The sequence below is a fragment of the Acartia tonsa genome, chromosome 11 (assembly GCF_053477335.1).
Source record: "Acartia tonsa isolate MP-2025a chromosome 11, ASM5347733v1, whole genome shotgun sequence".
NCBI classification, from domain to species: domain Eukaryota; kingdom Metazoa; phylum Arthropoda; class Copepoda; order Calanoida; family Acartiidae; genus Acartia; species Acartia tonsa.
Window position 1 is genome coordinate 4,506,006 of NC_137270.1, and position 19,377 is coordinate 4,525,382.

General features: G+C 32.9%; 1 protein-coding gene across 1 annotated transcript in view; it reads right to left on the bottom strand.

Moving 5' to 3' along the window:
* The window catches only part of LOC145332483 (uncharacterized), a 57,879-nt gene that overhangs the window by 6,743 nt on the left and 31,759 nt on the right, over positions 1-19,377 (bottom strand). Inside the window, exons 3-9 of the mRNA XM_080177485.1 lie at positions 15,916-15,982; positions 15,476-15,578; positions 12,499-12,564; positions 11,934-12,035; positions 10,658-10,712; positions 3,449-3,668; positions 357-524 (exon numbers count right to left, since the gene is read on the bottom strand). Of these exons, the coding sequence (XP_080033611.1) occupies positions 357-524; positions 3,449-3,668; positions 10,658-10,712; positions 11,934-12,035; positions 12,499-12,564; positions 15,476-15,578; positions 15,916-15,982 (781 nt within the window). The remainder of the gene's footprint in view (positions 1-356; positions 525-3,448; positions 3,669-10,657; positions 10,713-11,933; positions 12,036-12,498; positions 12,565-15,475; positions 15,579-15,915; positions 15,983-19,377) is intronic.

Sequence of the window (19,377 nt, forward strand, 5' to 3'; positions counted from 1 at the left end):
ATGTAGAATATACTTGGATATCATGACAGTGCAGTGGAGAAATTAGGTTCCTAACATGGTTCCTGGACATCATTTATTGATAGGTTTATCCAGTAGAAGGGGAGGGGAGTAAAGGGATGGGGTGGGGTTACCGTTATTTTAGCCAGCTACGAGTTAAACTTTCTTAGAGTACATGATAATCTGGTGTAAGATACAAGTTTAAATATATCCATTTCTGTAACCAACAACTAAATTGATTCGGAAAAAATATTTTAATAGGTTTCGTAATTTAATTCGCTTGTTGGCTATACATTATTTCTGCTAGGTGTCTCAACTTTAATGTGTATAAAAGACAGACGGGCGATTTATTTTTTTACCTGTTAAGATGTTGTCTGTCCCACTGGCTGGCAGCAGCTTGCCTTTGCTGCTGGTGGCCGCTGTCAGCTGCCCAAGACGCAGGTGCTGGCCTCTGGCCATGTGAAGAGTTAGAGGGATGACAGTCATAAGGTGTGGGACTGCTGGTTTCTTGTTTGATTCTTGGACCACTGAAAAAAAAATATGAATGAAAATAGTTATTTATCGCATCGTATTATAGACAGCTTTCCGCGGATATTGAATTGAAATTTGTAAGATAAACACCAATTTTGTTAACCCCAAGGGGCTTAACGCTTAAAACTGGAAAATTGAATATAATACTATACAAAAATGATGAATAAATATACATAAAAAAATAATTTTCTCTTTAAATGTTGTAATATAATATTAAACTTGCTCTAAAAATGAATTAATCTTCTTACAATTTTAGGATCAAAGCAACTCTACAAGTCTAAATGATTTATATGAACGTATGTCTGCAGTGGTGGGATAATTACACCACCCTCTGTGTAAATTTAAATCCTGGGGAAGGGAGATTTGGACTACCCCCCATATTGTTGTACCTCCTCAAAATATAAAAGTTAGATGTACTTGCATAGTTAACAAAACGAAGGCCAGACCTGAACCTTGTAAAAGTTTGCTCCATCGATTCACAGAAATCTTGTTTCATTAAAATTCTTTTCCATGGAAAACCATAAAAAACCTTGTTATTTAACCGTGTAAAAAGTTTTAAATATTTTTTTTATGAAAAAAAAAATTGTGTACCTAAATGTTCTTAATTTAGTAAATTATTTGTATAGAGATATAAAAGTTTGTAGTTTGGGTAACTTCTGTTGCAAATATTTCTGCAACATTGCAAAAATGTATGGCGCTTCACGCCGCTCCGACCAAGCAAAGTGTGCAAAAATACAAATGAAAGGATTGCAGGGCAGTGTGTTTATGGTTGTTGAAATATCTACTTAAAATTGTTGAAAGCGAAATAAACCAAAACATAAATATTCAGGTAGGAAAAAAGATAAATCAGATGTTCAGGGGTAGTTAAAAATTATTTCCCCACGAAGATCTAAGTTTTAGTACATCTAAGTAATATCAGATTTTAAATTATTCTTTAATGAGTTTTAATCTGGGAATATTTATTTGATACTGTCAAAATAATACCCTTTTTGTAAGTGTAATTAAGAAAATTTGTATATTAACTTTAAGACATACAAAAAAATATGTTTTTTGTCTAAAGCTCAATATCTCAATAACTATAGAACTGATTGAGTTCTCTATTTTATAGGCAAGCTTAACAAAGGACCACCAAGTATGTTATAAAAATAAAACCAATAACATGATCATCAAAAACTGCTTTAGAATTTAGTATTTCCCTCAATTTCTCAACTGTACAAAAAACAAAAACTAAATACTTACAATACATACAAAAATATTAACACGCAAATAGGAATTTAAAGTATCAATAAATTAACAAAAAAATATATCTTTATTTTTTCTGAACCCCAATTAATTATTGAAATGGTTTTTGAGTTCTAAACACTAAGCAATACTAAGCGCTGTTATGCTGAAGATTTAAATTTTTGTGCATTTTAACTTAAGCAAAGCATTTGAAATCTGAAGGAAACCTTCCTTGGACGTATTAGAAGCTATCATGTTAAAGAGAACCCGATCGGTTCAGCGTTTAGTATAGCGAGATCCTTCGGTTAAAACACACAAATATCCTGTTACTTTATTATAAGGATTGGTGGGTAAATTCATTCTTGTTTATACCACTACACGTAAAAAATGGCCCTTTCAACTTAATTCAATAATATAATTTGACACTTTTCCCCCTCCACTGCAAAAATTACTCGAATTTTAAGCGAGTTTTCCCAACAAAGTTAAGAACTTGACCCCCCCCCCCCCAAAAAAAAAAGAGGATCATAGCTCATCAAAATGGCTTTAAACAGGGTCTGATAGTCTAGAAATATTTTTTTTCTATTTGAGTCGGGGCGGTGTTGTACTGTACAGGGTTGAATTGATGTAAAAAGGATAATGCCAAAATTTTAGCTGCACTGAAGAAAAGTTAAGTTCAACTTAAAAGCCTACAAGAATTTACTTCAAACATAAATACAGTATTTTTTTCCTTTAATGTTGGTATAGAAAAATAACTTTCTTTCGTGAAAGGTCAAGAAACACAGCTTCTACTAAAACTCAGTGATTTTCTTGGATGATTACAATAACAGCATGCTTTTTATACATAATGCTTATATTTGAGGGACTGAAAAAAAGAGGCAAAACACATTGAAGTAAAATATTGTACAATAACGTTTCTAATAATATAAAATCATGCTTAAAAGAAATATAGAACAAAACAAGTGATCAAATTTTGAGCATCAATATAGACAACTCTTGTAAAGCATGGATCTAAAGGGATAAGACAATGGCCGATAAATTGATATGCATCCCCAACGATGATACATAAAATTACCTCTCTATAAATTACAATTAGTGGTTAAAACGTTTGGACGCTCTACTTAATGAACCAACCAATCAAAATTCATTAAAATTTCCTAAGTAATTAAGCCAACGTATAAGAAACGTTACTATAAAACTTTTGTGACTAGTGTAATTAATAGCCCAATGTCCCCTCACTCCCTGCTTGTAAAGGTTCTATGCAGAATAACTGAAATTTAATTTTAGTTTCATTTTGCAACTAAAATTACATCGTGTTATTAAAAACATCTTTGATAACTTTTTGTGTGATGAAATCCTATACAAATATATCTAATTACTATTAAAATTTTCATACAAACCGATATTTGTTTACATAGCTTTGCTTTTGTATAAGTAAATTTCTTGTTATGATTATATAACAGTATATGTGCAGTGCAGCATATTTAGCAACCAGTTCAACCCAAAATAGTATTTAAAAAAAAAAGATCAATTAAAGGTTATCATAACGTAGCCGCTATGAAAGTTTTCCCATATCCCTTCAAAAAATTTGTGTATGAGTTGTGCGAATGGTTCAAAACAGCGAAAAAAATTACATCCTAATAGGGTGCAGCAGAGTTTAATAAACGAACAATCATTGAGATGCTACGCTGATAACTCTTACCCGGATGAGGACATGCGTATATTTGCACCATCCCCGCTCTCGGATTGGCTGGATCTTGCCCTGCTGAATCCTGATTGGCCCGCCCGGCCTCTGTCGAACTCTGGTTGGCTGCCACCGGCTCTGCCCGCATCTGATTGGCTGGAGCCAATTCTGGCCGCCTCTGGTTGGTTGGTTGATCCTGCTGGTGTTGCGTCAGTGTCCCCAGAGAGGCGCCTCTCTTCTGAAATATTTACAAAGTGTACAGTGGATGCATTTAATGCAAAGATTAAGGGATATGACAATGGACCAAAAATTGTCAATTGCCTTTGATAGTTTGTAATCATGTGGGAAAAGAAAGTGGTCTAGATTAGTTCATATGCGATTGTCCTCCAACTTTGACTTTTAAATAAAGGGAGAGGTCATTTTCTAGTAAATCCCGTAAAGGTGTGTGTTATAAGGCCTAAATATAGTAGTAGAACGATAAGGTGCTCTATATATTTGTATTTCCTATTGAATAGAACAATAGGGAAGAAATTTTTTTTTTTTTTTTTGATAACCGTACCTGGAATATCTGAAATTTCTATCAAACGCTTTGTTTGGCTCAAACTGACACAAATAAAAAAAAATATAATTATAATAAATCAACCTGTAAAGAATGACTTCTTCCTTTGTTTAATGGTATAGATTGTTCTTAACCTTTACCTTGTACCTATAGAAAACATTATTATTATAATTATATTTTTTTTTAATTTTTGTCAGTTTGAGCCAAACAAAGCGTTTGATAGAAATTTCGTATTTTTTTTAGATAATCCAGGTACGGTTATCAAAAAAAAAAAAAAAATTTCCCTATTGTTCTATTCAATAGGGAATACATATATCTAGAGCACCTTATCGTTCTACTACTATTTTTAGGCCTTATAACACACACCTTTACGGGATTTACTAGAAAATGACCTCTCCCTTTTTACTACTGTCTGATTAAGCTAAAACAACCTTTTGGGATAAACTTTTGTACTATTATACAACATGAGCTTTAGTCATAGTGGCATTATTTAAAGAAATGTTGGAATGTAGATACAGGTTACTGATAGCTAGTTCGGTTGTAATGCTTATATAAATAAATTTGCTCTGTAATAATGTACATTAGAAGTATGTTAGTATGTCAGTTATGATCACTTTTATCTGATGTCAAAGAATTAATACAAAAGTATGACATTAATGTTAACACATTATTCCAGGATCAACAGGATTCATTCGGCTAGCAAACTATGGATTTTGTCATTCTTAGTGCAACTTTTTTTTATATTTCAAGAGAGAGTGGAAGAGTGAGATAAGAGAGATGAGTTCAGAAAACATTATTCTTTTCTTTATTTTTTGCAACTTTAATAGAAACTAAATTCTCTTTCAATTAGTACAAATCAAAATTATATAATTATATTAAAAAACAAGGACAAGAATGTCCATATAAAGTATAGCAGATAAATAGCAGTTTTAACACTTAAATTAGTTATAAAAAAACTTATTACTTGCTTTAAATCACAATGTCACAAAGTATATTTTCTTCCTCTTATTTTCTTTAAATTCTTTATTGAATAAATCATATTGAATAAAGTAGTAAGTTCTTAATATTTATTCAATTTTAGCCTATAAACTTGAGTCTTGGTGTGGTTTTGGGCTATTTTACTACCTTTCTACCTTTGATGCTAGAAGTGCAACTGCTAGTATACTTGAAGCAGTATTCACCAATCCAAAATTTATGTTATTTACTTTTAAATATGTATTCCTTACATGCCATAGCTCTTAAGAGATTGGTAATGTGTTTTTTTTTATGTTACAAGAAATAGGTGATATAAAAATTAGAATTAAGCTTTCATTGTAATTTTAATATCTCTATCAAATAAAATCAATCTTATCATATAATTTTCAATTCTAATATCAAATTGAAAGAAAATAAAAAGATATTCAGAAACAAAATAAATAAAATTCATTATAATTCAATTGTGGTCTATTTCCCTTAATTGCAAGTAGACCCTTGTATCCACCCACCTTCTCCCACCTTACATTTCAAAAGGTTCAAGAGGCTCCTCTAATCCTCACAATAGGAGACCATTTAGAAGATTTTTTTAAAGACAACACAGAGGGTTTTTCAACAAAATAAAACAAATTTTGACTTGACTTTTTATCTTTAAAATATTCCAAGCATTTACTAGGATGTAAATATCTTAAGAAAGTTTTTCATGCTTGCGTGTGCATGTCAACTTGAAGGTTAATTGCTCATAATCATATGATTGTCTATTTGCTTAGCTATTTAAGAACATTGCTATCCTTGTTTAGTTATTAATTATTGACAGTGAAAACATTATAATCATAAAAATGTATTTCAAGCTTGGTTGGGTTTTCAATAATCAACACCTTTTAGGCACTAAATTATCACAGTGTATCTGCACTCCTAAAAATTCAGAGCAAAAAAATATGATAATTATGAAAAAGGATGAAAGAAATATTGTTTTTCAATAGAATTTTACATTCAGACGTATATTTTAAGTAGCAAGGCTACTCTATAGGTCATGTAAGTCAAAAGGTGCATTTAGAAATGTGTAATAGTTTAGTGGTACAGTTATTTAAAGGGACACGAAAATTACCCTATAAATCCTAGATTTTACACGAATAATTTATAATTCTCTAGAAGGTGGATAATAAGGCTGAGAAGATAAGAATAAAGTATGATATCTCATAAAATCAAAGAGCATTGTAATTATCCTTAAAATTTCTTTTAAAATTCTTTACTAATTCTGGTTGATATCAACCTTGTATTTTTGCAATAATTTTTTTTCCAGACATTCATAGTCTGTTTTGTAACCATAGTCTATTATATCTAATTCTTGTTAATTTTGTGTCTGTCAGTTTGTAGGTCAGAGAGTTTGTGTCTTCATTTGGTTTGTCAGAGTAGCATTTGATTTTGTGAGTAATTCCAGCATGTTGAGAAATGCCCATCCTCCCTTTATTCTTGTAAAAAACTTTAACACAATTTCTTTGAAAGTTATAATTCAAAATGATAGTGTACAGTTAAGCAAAAATCAACATGCAAATGAAAATGAATCTACAAAATACCATGCAAATGTATTATCCGTGTATCCTTTGTGAAACCGGTTGAATCTTGATTTGAAAATAGGGCCCCAAATAATTTTATCCTTACTCAATAAAGCAACCAGCAGATGGGAGGGCAGGGATATTGCAACTCAGGAAAACCATTTTGCCATCAACATTTCCACATTCCAAATATAATCCCTTGAACATATCATTATAAGCTAAAAATGGGTAAAATTTTCTATTGGCAGGTTGGTCATGCCTTTCTCAAAAATAGCTATAAACCTTCCCAGAACCCATGTGAAGTAGAACCATATCAGTTCAGCTAGATCCTTCGCTGCAAACAAACACATAAACTCTTTTAAGCATCCTGTTACTTTTATATAAGGAAATATGGTAAGTAAAGTAGTTTATCAAGTCATAATTTAAGGAAATTTAATTCATCTTTAATTATCCTTTTCCTGTCTCTTCCTGATATTTGCTTAAACTAGATTTGAAGGTAAATATGAGGAAAGTTTTAAAGATGCTGAATCTTATGAAATAACAGTAAAATCTTTGTAACAACTATCAACTTCTGTAATATCTTACAATCTAGTCTATATCATCTATGGAATCCTCATTAAAAGTAAGGTAAAAAACTATTTTACTCCAAACTTTTTACAATGTAAGTAATTGGCAAAAACAATAGATTTTCTACATAAAAGATAAGAAAAAAACATCTTGAAATTTGATCTAAAAATATTGTTCCAAATTGCTAGTGCTTTTCTTGGAAGCTGTATATTCTTTTGGACTGGTTTAAGGCTATTTTCCTGACCTCCCCACGTTCCCTGAAAATTTATGACGAAGCAACTGGTAAAAGTATACATATAGAAAAGTTTTTTCAAAGGTATTGAAATGTTGGACTTTAGTTAGGTAGCTAATATTTAAAACGTTTTATTTGTTAATTGTTGGCTATTATTTTAGATACTAGTATTACGCCCCTAGCATTCTGTGTTCTAAGGGGCAAAGCAGGGCTAGAAAAATAGCTTGAAACCATCCCAAGATTTGAATCTATAAGTATCTAAAAACCATCACAGGGCCTGTGTAAAGCTTACCTAATACAGGAAACTAAATCAAGATTTTGGGATGTCAAGCATCCGACAAAAAACTTTTCTACTTTATATAGTAGAATTAATTATCTTAAGCTATCTTTAAAACTAGAAATTTGCTCCAAAATTGTGTTCTTGTATTTGTGTATCCAGTAACCTCCCGTACCATAAACGTTTTAACCTAACAACTAAATATTTGTAAACCTAAGTATTTAGCGTTAAATGTAACGCGTCTTAATCATCTAAAAACTATAGTTCCAAACAATTTTGAGTTTAAGCGCGTTCATGGCTGAGAATCGAACCCAACACCTCTCCCATCCTATTATATAAAGTAAACATTTTTTGTCTGTCGTGAAGGATATCTCTAACCACTGAACTGATATTATATAGTCCTCATTTACAGTAAAGCTTCTTATAGGTCCTTAGATGGTTTTAGGTTATTTCATTTTCATACCTAAAAAGTCTCTGTATGGTTTTAGGCTATTTTTCTAACCTTCCTAATATCTTTGGATAAAGAGCCCCTTTATGCTAGGGGCGCAGCCGCTAGTAGCTAGATAAGACATTAGCTGTATCATATGAGCACTCTACCTAGCATAAACTTTGCAGTGCACACTTTCAGCGGTTATAAAGTGTGTATGAGGAAAATGTGCACACAAAAGTGTGTGTGTGTGCAAGGTTTGGTGCATAGAAAAGTGTGTTGCAGGAGTATGTGTAGGGGTGAATGTGTGTATTTGCGTATTCGTATGTGTGTGAGGATGGATGTATGTATTTGCGTATTCGTATGTAAGTGTGTGTGTGTGTTTAGAAGATTTTCCTTATTTGACACATTTTGGGCTAAAGGAATTGAGAAGAAAACAAATTGATGCTTTAAACACAGAGTGACTGGATATACAGGCTTCTTGTAAAATTGCTACGCTTTCTAAAATTCTAAAATTAACAATAAGAGCTATACGTTACGGACGACCGGACGGACAGACCATGATTGTAAAAATGCTGTGTTTTGCATAAGTTTTAATTAATGTATTTTGGACTTTATAATAGCGTTTGTTTAATTAAGAAAGTATTTTAACCCAGGGAAGATTGGAAATATTAATCTATAACACTTAACCCCAAATATTTTTTTCAGATTTTTTACTGTTCAATTTTTGCATGCTCAAACTACACTGCACACTGCAAACGATTCAATTTCATTTCACCCAAATTCTCACCCCCTCTTACTTTCACCATTTTGTACACTTTGGACAGGCACACACACACACACAAAATTGCCATTCAAACACACAACTGCATACACGCGATATGGAATGGAGGTTCCGGGTGAGGGTTAAATCCAGGGAGGGAGGGTCATTGGGCTGTTTATTACACTTGTCCCCAAAGTTTCATAATAACGTTATCTTATTAGTTGCCTTAACAACTTTGTGAGCTTTTATATAATTTTGATTGGTTGGTTTAAAGTTAAATCTCCAAACGTTTCAACCGCAAATTGTATTGTAACAAAAGGGGTAATTTTGTTTATCATCATTTGGGATGTACATAAATTTATCGGCTATTATCTTATCTCTTTAGATCCCTGGCTGAATCTATGAAATTCTGGTTTGAAAGGCTGTGCCACATAAAATAAGCACCCGTGTGAGTTTGTGAGGTTGGTCCCCTCCCCTGTGGGAGGCCATTACTCATAAGGGCCCCTAATTGACACAACGTTTTTTTCGAAGGGAGGAAGAGACCTTATTTTCAAATCGTTTCAAAAGTAAGGGAAGGGGGGGTTTATCAGTGTAAAAGGACCAAATTAATCTTTCTATAAACAGGCATTAGGCTAATTTTAAAACCAATATTAAAATACAACAGATTTTCTTAGTTCTTACAGCATATTATACAGTGTGTTTTTTTTTATGAGAACTTTTTTGAAAGCAATTTTACCCCACTTATAGTTATCAGAATTTAATGACTAATGGCTTATTTTCTTCGTTTTTTGAAATTAATAGAACAACAAAAAAAATATTTCAGTTTTTATTTAAAAAGTACAGTAAAATCTAAAATTCAAAACTTAGGTGTCAACATCTAAAAATGGTTTTAGCGCATTTTTCTTATGCTTAAATAATCAACCTTTTGCAAGAATGGCTGCTGAACACTTCAAAGTTGAGACATAGAGCTAAAAATGTATACAGATACTATTAGGGACATGTACTAGAACATATCAAAGTTTGAACCATATCTCAACCAGGGAGGGAGTACTGGCCCCCCAAAGTCGACTACAGAAAATCCATTTTTTTAAGAAAAATGCGCTAAAACCATTTTTATATGTTGACACCTAAGTTTTGAAATTTAGATTTTACTGTACTTTTTAAATAAAAACTGAAATATTTTTTTGTTGTTCTATTAATTGCCTTAAAAAACAAAGAAAATAAGCCATTAATAATTAAATTCTGATAACTATAAGTGGGGTAAAATTGCTTTCAAAAAAGTTCTCATAAAAAAAACACACTGTAGTTTTAGGGTCACAGTCTTCAATGAATATAGAATACGTGGATATATTGACAGGGGAAATTTTGTAGTCAAATGTGGACCTCATCTATTGGTCATATCGTTTAATCAGTATGAGATTAGGGGAAGATGTAAAGGGGGTATCGTTTTTTTAGCCAGCTGCTAGTATCACTTTATTTGAGCACATGAAAATCTGGTGCAACATCCAAGTAAAAATATATCGATTCTAATCTTACCAGAGTGTGACTGATATAGATTAGTAAGTATGTTACAATACTAGCTCATAGTTTTGGGGGTAGAAGGTTCGAGTCCGTGCTACAACAGCATCACTCATCACTAAAGACAACATCTCAGTTGTCTGGGAATATTAAAATTAATAGTAGAAGGAAGACCTTAGCCAGAAAATTGTAGACAAGAATGGGAAGCGGGTGTACTAGGTATGTATATCTACCACTTTTAAAACTAACATTAACGATTTCAGCTTTAAAAAAAAAGAGTAGTAATTTCACAATGCTTTGCTGTATAAATGTATATTGTATAATAATGAACTGTGAAAAACAATTATGCTACCTACCTTTGATTTTAGGTACTCCGTGTTGGCCATGATGCTCAGGATAATCATCTTCCTCCTGCAATTATTAAAGATTTCAAGTTCTGCCATGTAGTTTTCAAAACATGTTTATAATCTTATAATAAATACAAATTAAGTTTAATTTATAAGCATTATCTTTTTTAAAAAATCCTGAATTGATTTAATCTTTTATTAAGTTTCAGAACGAATAGCCTTTTTGTAAATTTATACATGTTAGAATTGTCTTATCGATTTCAAACGTTGTATGGTGATTCCTTTAGAAGTTAGGAACGATTTAGAAAGCGTAGTAACTGTATAATCTATACCAGAATGTCCGTACGTCCATTTTAAATATGTTAATCTTTTTACTTATTTAACAACAAATTTTTATGTGATATAATTATCCGATTGATCTGAGTTTTGGAATTTTGAATCCTGGGACAACAAAGTATAATGTTAAAAGCGAAGCAACTCTATAATTAAGTCTTAAAAATCTAAGTATGTTCATAAACAATATCCTGTATCAAGCAGTTTTTTAACAAATTTACTTACAATTGTGTTTTGACTGTTATACATTTTTATTCTGATTATTCAGTTCTGACACTTTCGACTGTTATACATTTATATTCTGATTATTCAGTTCTGACACTATACAAGTGTTTATGTCCGTTTGTCCTACCGTTTCAGTGCTTCGCTTTTATGGATGTTGCCATCCTTGTTTTCTTGTCACTTAACACCATAGTTAAAAGCACTTAGTTTTGAAATATCAGGTAAATCTTAAACATATCACACCCCCGGGTAAAAGGGGGGATGCGGATGTGCCACTTTTTGAAACCAAAACCAAAAGTCAACAAAGGAACTCATCTAAAAAAAAGAGTTACAGGTCTGAGTTTTTGCATGGCAGTTGCTTTATAGGGGTACAATATGGAACTGTGAAGAAACGGCGGCGCAACCGCCGAAAACCGGCGTTTCCCGCCGAATTTTCTTTTGCCTTTTCTCGGCGGTTGCGCCGCCGTATCTTCACAGTTTCATATTGTACCCCTATTAAGCAACTGCCATGCAAAATCTCAGACCTGTAACTCTTTTTTTAGATGAGTTCCTTTGTTGACTTTTGGTTTTGGTTTCAAAAAGTGGCACATCCGCCTCCCCCCTTTATGTGTGGATGATAAAAATCTAGCGACATTAACCCCCTAAATAAAAAAATCCACAAAAAAACTTGTTAGTTCTAGCCGCGGAGAGCTCTAATTATCCCTTTCCATGGCTAAGAAACAAATGTTACCTTTTTGACAAGAACCTGATCGGCGCTGGACCTACCGCCGGACTCCTGACTGCTGGCCCCTTCACCAGAACTGCCCGGATTACCTGTCCGCCGACCGCAGTCCTGTTCAGATATTGCATCATAATTCATGTTCTTTAGTCTTTAGTAAAGTGTTCAATTAACTACTTTAATTCTTTGTACTTTACTATTTTATGCCTGAATAAATGATTGTTTGAATGTTCTACTTTTAAAATTTACTTGGTATACTTTTCCGTCTCTTAGAAAAGAATATTTCTCCGATGCTATTAAAGACATACGACTGAATTTTTTCAATACCAATGAGCATTTTACTTTTCTTTGTCCGTTAGTCCGTCGGTTACTTACCAGTACATATTAGATAGAAAATAATTTCGTGAATTTTAGGAATGAAGAACAGCTCTATATTTCACATTGTCTGTTATCTATGAATATTTGTGCTTCGCTACTTATGGATATTGTCATCCTAGTTATTATATCGCTAATCGTCGGAAGGTCATTGTAATTTAAACATTTTAAAATTGCTAAAATTATGATTTATTGACCATGCCTGTAGCCGTGATTTTTCTAGTTCTGACAACACCCAGGACGGTTTCATTCCGATATCTTTGCATTTCTGAACAAAATGTTATAATTGGATCAATACATTCACGCAACTTCCTCTTTATTGTATCGAAGGGAGATAATTGGGTAGTTTGGACACTTAATAACCGAAAAACCTCTCCGAATACTGGTTTTCTAATAAATTTTATTCAAACTATGAAGTTTATTTGGAATGGAAGGTGGAAATCTTAATATCCATTTTCCTATCACTGTAAACTTTACAGTATGATAATATATTACTGAAAAAAAATATGCTTAAATAAGGTCCAAAAAACATGCATATATTAAGTCAACTTTGGTCAAGCTTGGCAAATTCTACAAAATTGTATTTATTGATGAAGCCCGTAAAGCGACTCCTTCCATGAGTTCAGCTACCACTAAAATTGACAAAGAGAGGGGTAGGTTTCTGGTAGAATGCGTAAAGGTGTGTGTTTTAAGGCTTAAAAATAGTAGTAGAACGATAACATTTACTAAATATGTGTATTTCTTATTGAAAAGAACTATAGACAATTTTTTTTTAAGTTAACATAAATTTTTATGGTTCTACTATTTTTTTTTTACTTATAACACATAACCTTTACGGATTTTATTTACCAGAAACTTACCCCTCTCTTTACTATCAGTATGAGAAAATGCTAAATGTAAGGGTCCTGAACTAGTGTCTCCAGATCCATCCACCATTGCGGTGGAATATTGTTTGAAGCAAATATCAAAATGTTAAGTAGTATTTTTTGGGATCTTTTAGCATTTACTTTATTTCAGTAACTAGCGGCTTTGCCCATAGAGGCCTCTAGTGGCACTTTAAATGTTATTTTTTATTTCAAATATCTAATTTGAGAAAAAATTTGTTTTCTCGTTTTTTTTGTGATTTTTATTGGGGGGTGGTTGTACCCTCCCCTAAAATAGATAGTTATAAACCTTCCCTGGACCTATGAGAAGCTACCCTGTTAAGGAGAACTCGATCGGTTAAGCGGATAGCGAGATCCTACAGTACAGACAAACAAACAAACAAACTGACATCCTGTTACTTTATTATAAGAACTAGGAGCTACGGCCCTAGAGGCCTCTAGTGGCACTTTAGATGTTTTTATTTGTAAAGTCTCCACGTTACTTCTTTATTTTACGATAATTCTCTTTATGTTACGTTGAAGTCTACCATATATTTTATATTTTTTGTCATCTCTCTTGGGAGGGTGGTTGTACCCTGACCCTCCCCCAAAATAGTTATAAAACCTTCCCTGGACCAATGAGAAGCTACCCTGTTAAGGAGAACTCGATCGGTTCAGCGGTTAGAGAGATCCTTATCATGTTACTTTATTATACGAATATATAATCATACTGAAGTACTTACTTATATAAATTTCCCAGTTTAATAACTTTATTTTCCACTTTTGTTCAAAATTTTTAGATAAAAAATTAATGAGATTCGAAAGGAAAATATTTTAAACTTTAGCAAAAAAAGTTAAGAAACTTATAAAGTTAAAGTCAGTGGCATGGATGGACAGGGTTTGCCCGAGAATGTTTAAGAATATCTAGTTTTAAGTGATAATTAAGACAATATATGTAATAAGTATAGATGTAGTAAAACCAATACAACTACCTGGCCCACTTCTTAGGGCACTTTTTCGTCTTATAGCAAATTGCTTTAAACTCTTTGGTAGTGACTCGGCTGTGTTAGTTATTGCGATGCTAATGGCTGATATTCAAAGACACAATTGAAAGTCGGCACAGGGAGGGGATATACAGTTTTTAACCCCTTCCCCCTCTAAAGTTTTACTCTTATGATAAGACAATAATAAACCCAATATACACCAATATAAGCTACCAAAGCCAGTATTTAATGCATAAAAATTGAGAAAGGGGTGTATTGATTTAACCCCCATTGTCCTTTCCATAAAGCAAAGCCATTTAGCACATTTATGGTGTATAAAGATAGGTATCAGCTTACTATATAAGATATTTTCTAATGACCCGTACCCAAAATTGAGTTTCTAACAGTACCCAAAATTGTCTCTCAAAAAAGGAGATCAGCACATCACAGGGATGGGGCACTTCATGAAAAAAAGGTGGTATAGGGGAGGGGGGAAAGGATCATCAACCCCTCTTAACTTTGAAACCTCTAAATTTGTCCCCTTTAAACTAAAAAATAAATTAGATCACCCTCTACCAAACCTTTCAAAGACCTCATTTTACTACTCTCAAAAAACCCTCCAAAAAAATTAAAAGGTAAATTTTTTTATCAAGCGTTTCCACACTCCAAAGAGTAATTGCCACTTATCTAGAGTGCCCCTAGAGGCTCTAGGGGCGTATCCACTAGCGATATATATTGCGGATCTGAAAACAAACTAAATGTTTTACATGCCCTTATTCTACATAATTTGTCAAGTAGGAGTAACAAGTAAAGAGAATTCTAAAACTTTCACATTAGTTCCAAGAACTTTCTAAACCCCTTTTTTATATTTTGAATGACCTCTATTCTTTTTTTTTAATCCTTGTTAAAAAGATTATATATTATTAAAATAGCCTAAAACCGTTCCAGGACGATTCTTTAAAGTGGAAAGCTACACCAATACATTTTTGTCAGCGAGGTCTTAGCGGTCAAACATAAAAACTTGGGTATAGTCCCTTTCATAACATCGCACCTTATGGGGCGATTCTTCGTATTTTTCACAGTAGATTTTTTCCTATTTCTAGCCCCTGCGGGGGGCTCTAACCATACGGGGCCAATTACCTAACCCTGTGGGGCAATCACCTAACCCAATATAACCTAACCTATAAAAAGCCATTTTGAAAATACGACGAATCGCCCCTTATGGGGAAATGTTACGAAAGGGTCTATTCCCAAAAACTTTATTAAAACTGGATTAGTTTGCTAAATTGTATCTCTATAATGGACAAGAGTCCGCCTGGAACTACCCTGTTACCTGAAATCTGCATGCTTGGCATCTTTTACGAGTATCCTTGTTAATTTTACAATTATTTGAGTTGGAACAATCCAACACAGGACGGGTATTATTCACTGTTCGCCTAAAATTTAAAAAAAATATTTAGTGGATTTTTTTTTCTCCTTTCACCAAAATTTTAATAAAAGCTTAACCTTTCTGGGGGGAGAGGGTCGACTCTCTGGTTTACATTTTAGTTTTAATAATAATAGAAATTTGGGGGAGGGGATATTCTCACAAAGAAGTTTCTTGTAGAATCGAAGATACCCTCCACCAAAATAGTTAAAAACCATCCCTAGACCTATTAGAAACTTCACTGTAAAGGAGAACAATATCGTTCTAGCGATTAGCAAGCTCCTTCAGTACGCACAGACAGAGAGACAGACATCCTGTTACTTTTATAAATAGGATTAAGGTTTTACCTGAAAAAAGCTCTACAACTGTAGCAGGCAATTCCACCATAATGTAAATGTTCAGCGGCTTGGTCACCTAAAATAAAATCATCTTCAGTATTTCATCTTTTATTACTATTTCCATGAAGTTTAACCAAGGACTTCTTAAAATCTTATTCTATTTCGGTTCCATATTTAACTTAATTTTATTGAAACCATCTTAATGGAACAATAAAGAAGATATCAACAATCTATGTTAATTTTGTATTGTTTTAAATTTCCTTCAATAGTCAGTTTTTGGGGGATTTATCAAAATTAATTCTTTCTAGCTTATTATTCAAATTAGGGATGGCGAACCGGATCCGGGATCCGGAATCCGCCATATTTTTGGGCTAATTTTGGAATCCGAATCCGTTTTTTAATAGCGGATTCTTAATTGGTAGGCTAAAATTAGCATCTTGAGTTTTATCTTTTAACTGACTCTTTTTGAAGGCAAAGATTATCATCATTACATATAAAATCTTTTAAAATCTGGTTCTATTATCGAAAGTGAATTATAGAGAACACCAAGAACATTAATTTTTAGGACATATTTAGCACTTAATTTTTAAAAAAAATTTAAAAATCCTTTTAAAATACTGCTAGAATCCAGAATCCGCAAGGAATCCGCCATTTTTTTGGATGGATTCTTTTAAGAATCCAGAATCCGACTTCGGCCCAAAATTTTGACGGATTGCCATCACTATTTCAAATTTTTGCTTTAATCTCATATATTTTTTAAAACAAGTAATGCAGCAATAAAGCACTTCAAAAAATGTCAGTTAATGATTGAAAATTATATTTCTTATGATAACTCATTCAATTTTAGGCAATTTAGCTTCAAACGCCATTTCAAAAAGGTCAAAAAACCAATTTTATCAAATTACAAGAAAATTAAGATCCATTAGAGTCAGATGTATTAGGTATTCTTATTCAAAAGTAACAGGATGTCGAGGTGTGTGAGTGTTTCGCTAACTACTATTGTCTTCTTTACAGTGGTAGCGTCTCATAGGTTCTGGGATGGCTTATATCTATTTTGTAGGAGGGTACCACTATCCTCCCAAGAGAAATCGACCCTAGAAAAAGAAACCCACTTAAAAAACTTTTTTTTTACTTTTTCTTTTCAAGCTTAAATTGAATGTAAGGGGGAATTCCCCTCCCCCCAACGCGAAGGGCCCCCTGAGTTATTTAGGGATGTAGCTGCTGGTACATGCATAAATCTATTTGTCTCGTTATGTAACATTAATATAGACTAACATATTTGATAATTCAATTACTATATCTATGTCTATATCAATTAATATTTGTATTTTCTTTCTATGTTCTTTCTTATGTATATAATATAACTAGCGGCTACGCAACTAGAGGAGAATAATTAAAAAAAAATATTTGTGGGGGGGGGGCATTTTTTTCTGGAGCCAATTTCTCTTGAGAGGTTGGAAGAATCCTTCCTTAAAATAGTTTTAAAGCTTCCATTGAATTAGAAAATGCTTCTCTGTTAAGGAGAACCATAATGTCTCGATATCCTATGGTGTAAACACATAGATAAACAGACACCCTGTTACTTTATTTACATAGATTTCTATTAATTTTTGAGACTGAGAAGAGGGAATGCCTAGGCCCATAAACAGGTCCAACTTATAACCGTACTTTTTACTGTTAGGCCTTTACTTTTGACATCTGTCTTCTACCGAATAAATATTACTTGAGACAAACTCATAGTACTTTTTTATAGTACAAAAACCAAATAAAGTACAGGGGGAGAGAAACAAAGATAGAGAGGAAATTAATTGAGAGTGAGAGAAAGAGAGAGAGAGAGAGAGAGAGAGAAAGAGAGAGAGAGAGAGAAAGAGAGAGAGAGAGAGAGAGAGAGAGAGAGAGAGAGAGAGAGAGAGAGAGAGAGAGAGAGAGAGAGAGAGAGAGATAGAGAGAGAGATAGAGAGAGAGATCCCCTGAGATCACTGCATATTTAGAGTAAGGTACAACAAGGTTAAAAGACAAAATTGTTTTAGAGAAGTCTAAGAGTACTAAAATATGTATTTTTACATTCAGAGTGTTTTTTCAGAGGATATATTTCTTTAAAGCAAAGCTTTTCTTTAATTTTGGTTTGTATGGCTTTCCGTCCATATGTTACGGTTAGCTCTTTAGTTAATTTAAGCATTTTCTATCAATTTAAACTTTCGTTGATGATTGCTTTAACAGTGGATAGGATTTAGAAAGCGAAGCAACTCTACATATGTAAAATCGTGAGACCAGAAAGTCAATACGTCCATTCTAAACATGTTGATCATGACAAGGGTCTACTTCCTCTACTACCCCCATAATTTTGCTTTAAAGGGGGTGTCAAAATCCCTCCCCCCCCTGGTTGTACTTGTCTTCATATTAGCTATAAAATATTTTCGTTCTTTTAAGGAGATACCTAATTTTGATAATTAGTAATAAATTGGAATCCTAATCTAATTTAGTTTTGGTATAATTATATTAATTTACACAAACTGGCTTACATCATTTTGGGGTATCCGCAGGTTGCTATTGTACACTGTCACTAACCCAGAGCACAATGGGCTGTTTATTACAATAGTCCCCATAGTTTTAAACCACCGGTTTCTTATACGTTGGCTTAATAACTTTGGGGACTTTTCAACCTCTAATTGTAATCTACAAAAGGGGGTTATTTGCGTATCATCATTTGGGATGTATATCATTTAAGATCACAGGAATGGACCACAACTCATCATACTAGAGACGCTAAAATAAGTACCTACTATCTACTAGTCTGACGCTTGACAGTTATGCCTATGGAGAGTCGTAACTAATAAATATTAAAACTTACTAACAAAATTTGTTTTATGTTGGGTGTATAGGTATACTTATTACTACTACCTAAAGTGTTCATTCAGATTTTCAAATATCTCCAATAACTGTCAAGTTCTGAATTTTGTAGATTATAAATATTAGGAGGTAGTGAAGTATATTTCCGAAACTGCCACCCCCCCCCCCCCCCCCTCCTATTAAAAAGATCTACCAAAGGGAAAATTTATTACATAAATGATGGATGGAAGATACAACTTTTCATTTACCTACCCCTAGATTCCGATCCGATATTCCAATAAGTATACAATTAGCTTATTTTACTAATTTATCTTGATATTTTTGGTTTTAATTAAATCTAATATTAATCATTTTATGTACTACTAGTGGCTTCGCCCCTAGCCTCTAGGGGCTTTGCCCCAAGAGGTATAATTACATCTTCTATTACTTACCTAGCAGAACGGATCACAAATTTTCGCACCTACCCAGCAGGAAAACATTTTGCGATTAAATTCGCAAAATTCGTAAAATTCGTTAAAATTCGTAAATTTCGTAAAATTCGTAAAATTCGTGAAATTCATAAAATTTGTAAAATTTGTAAAAAAAAAAAAAAAAAATGGGGGGGGATTTTTTTTGTTTTTG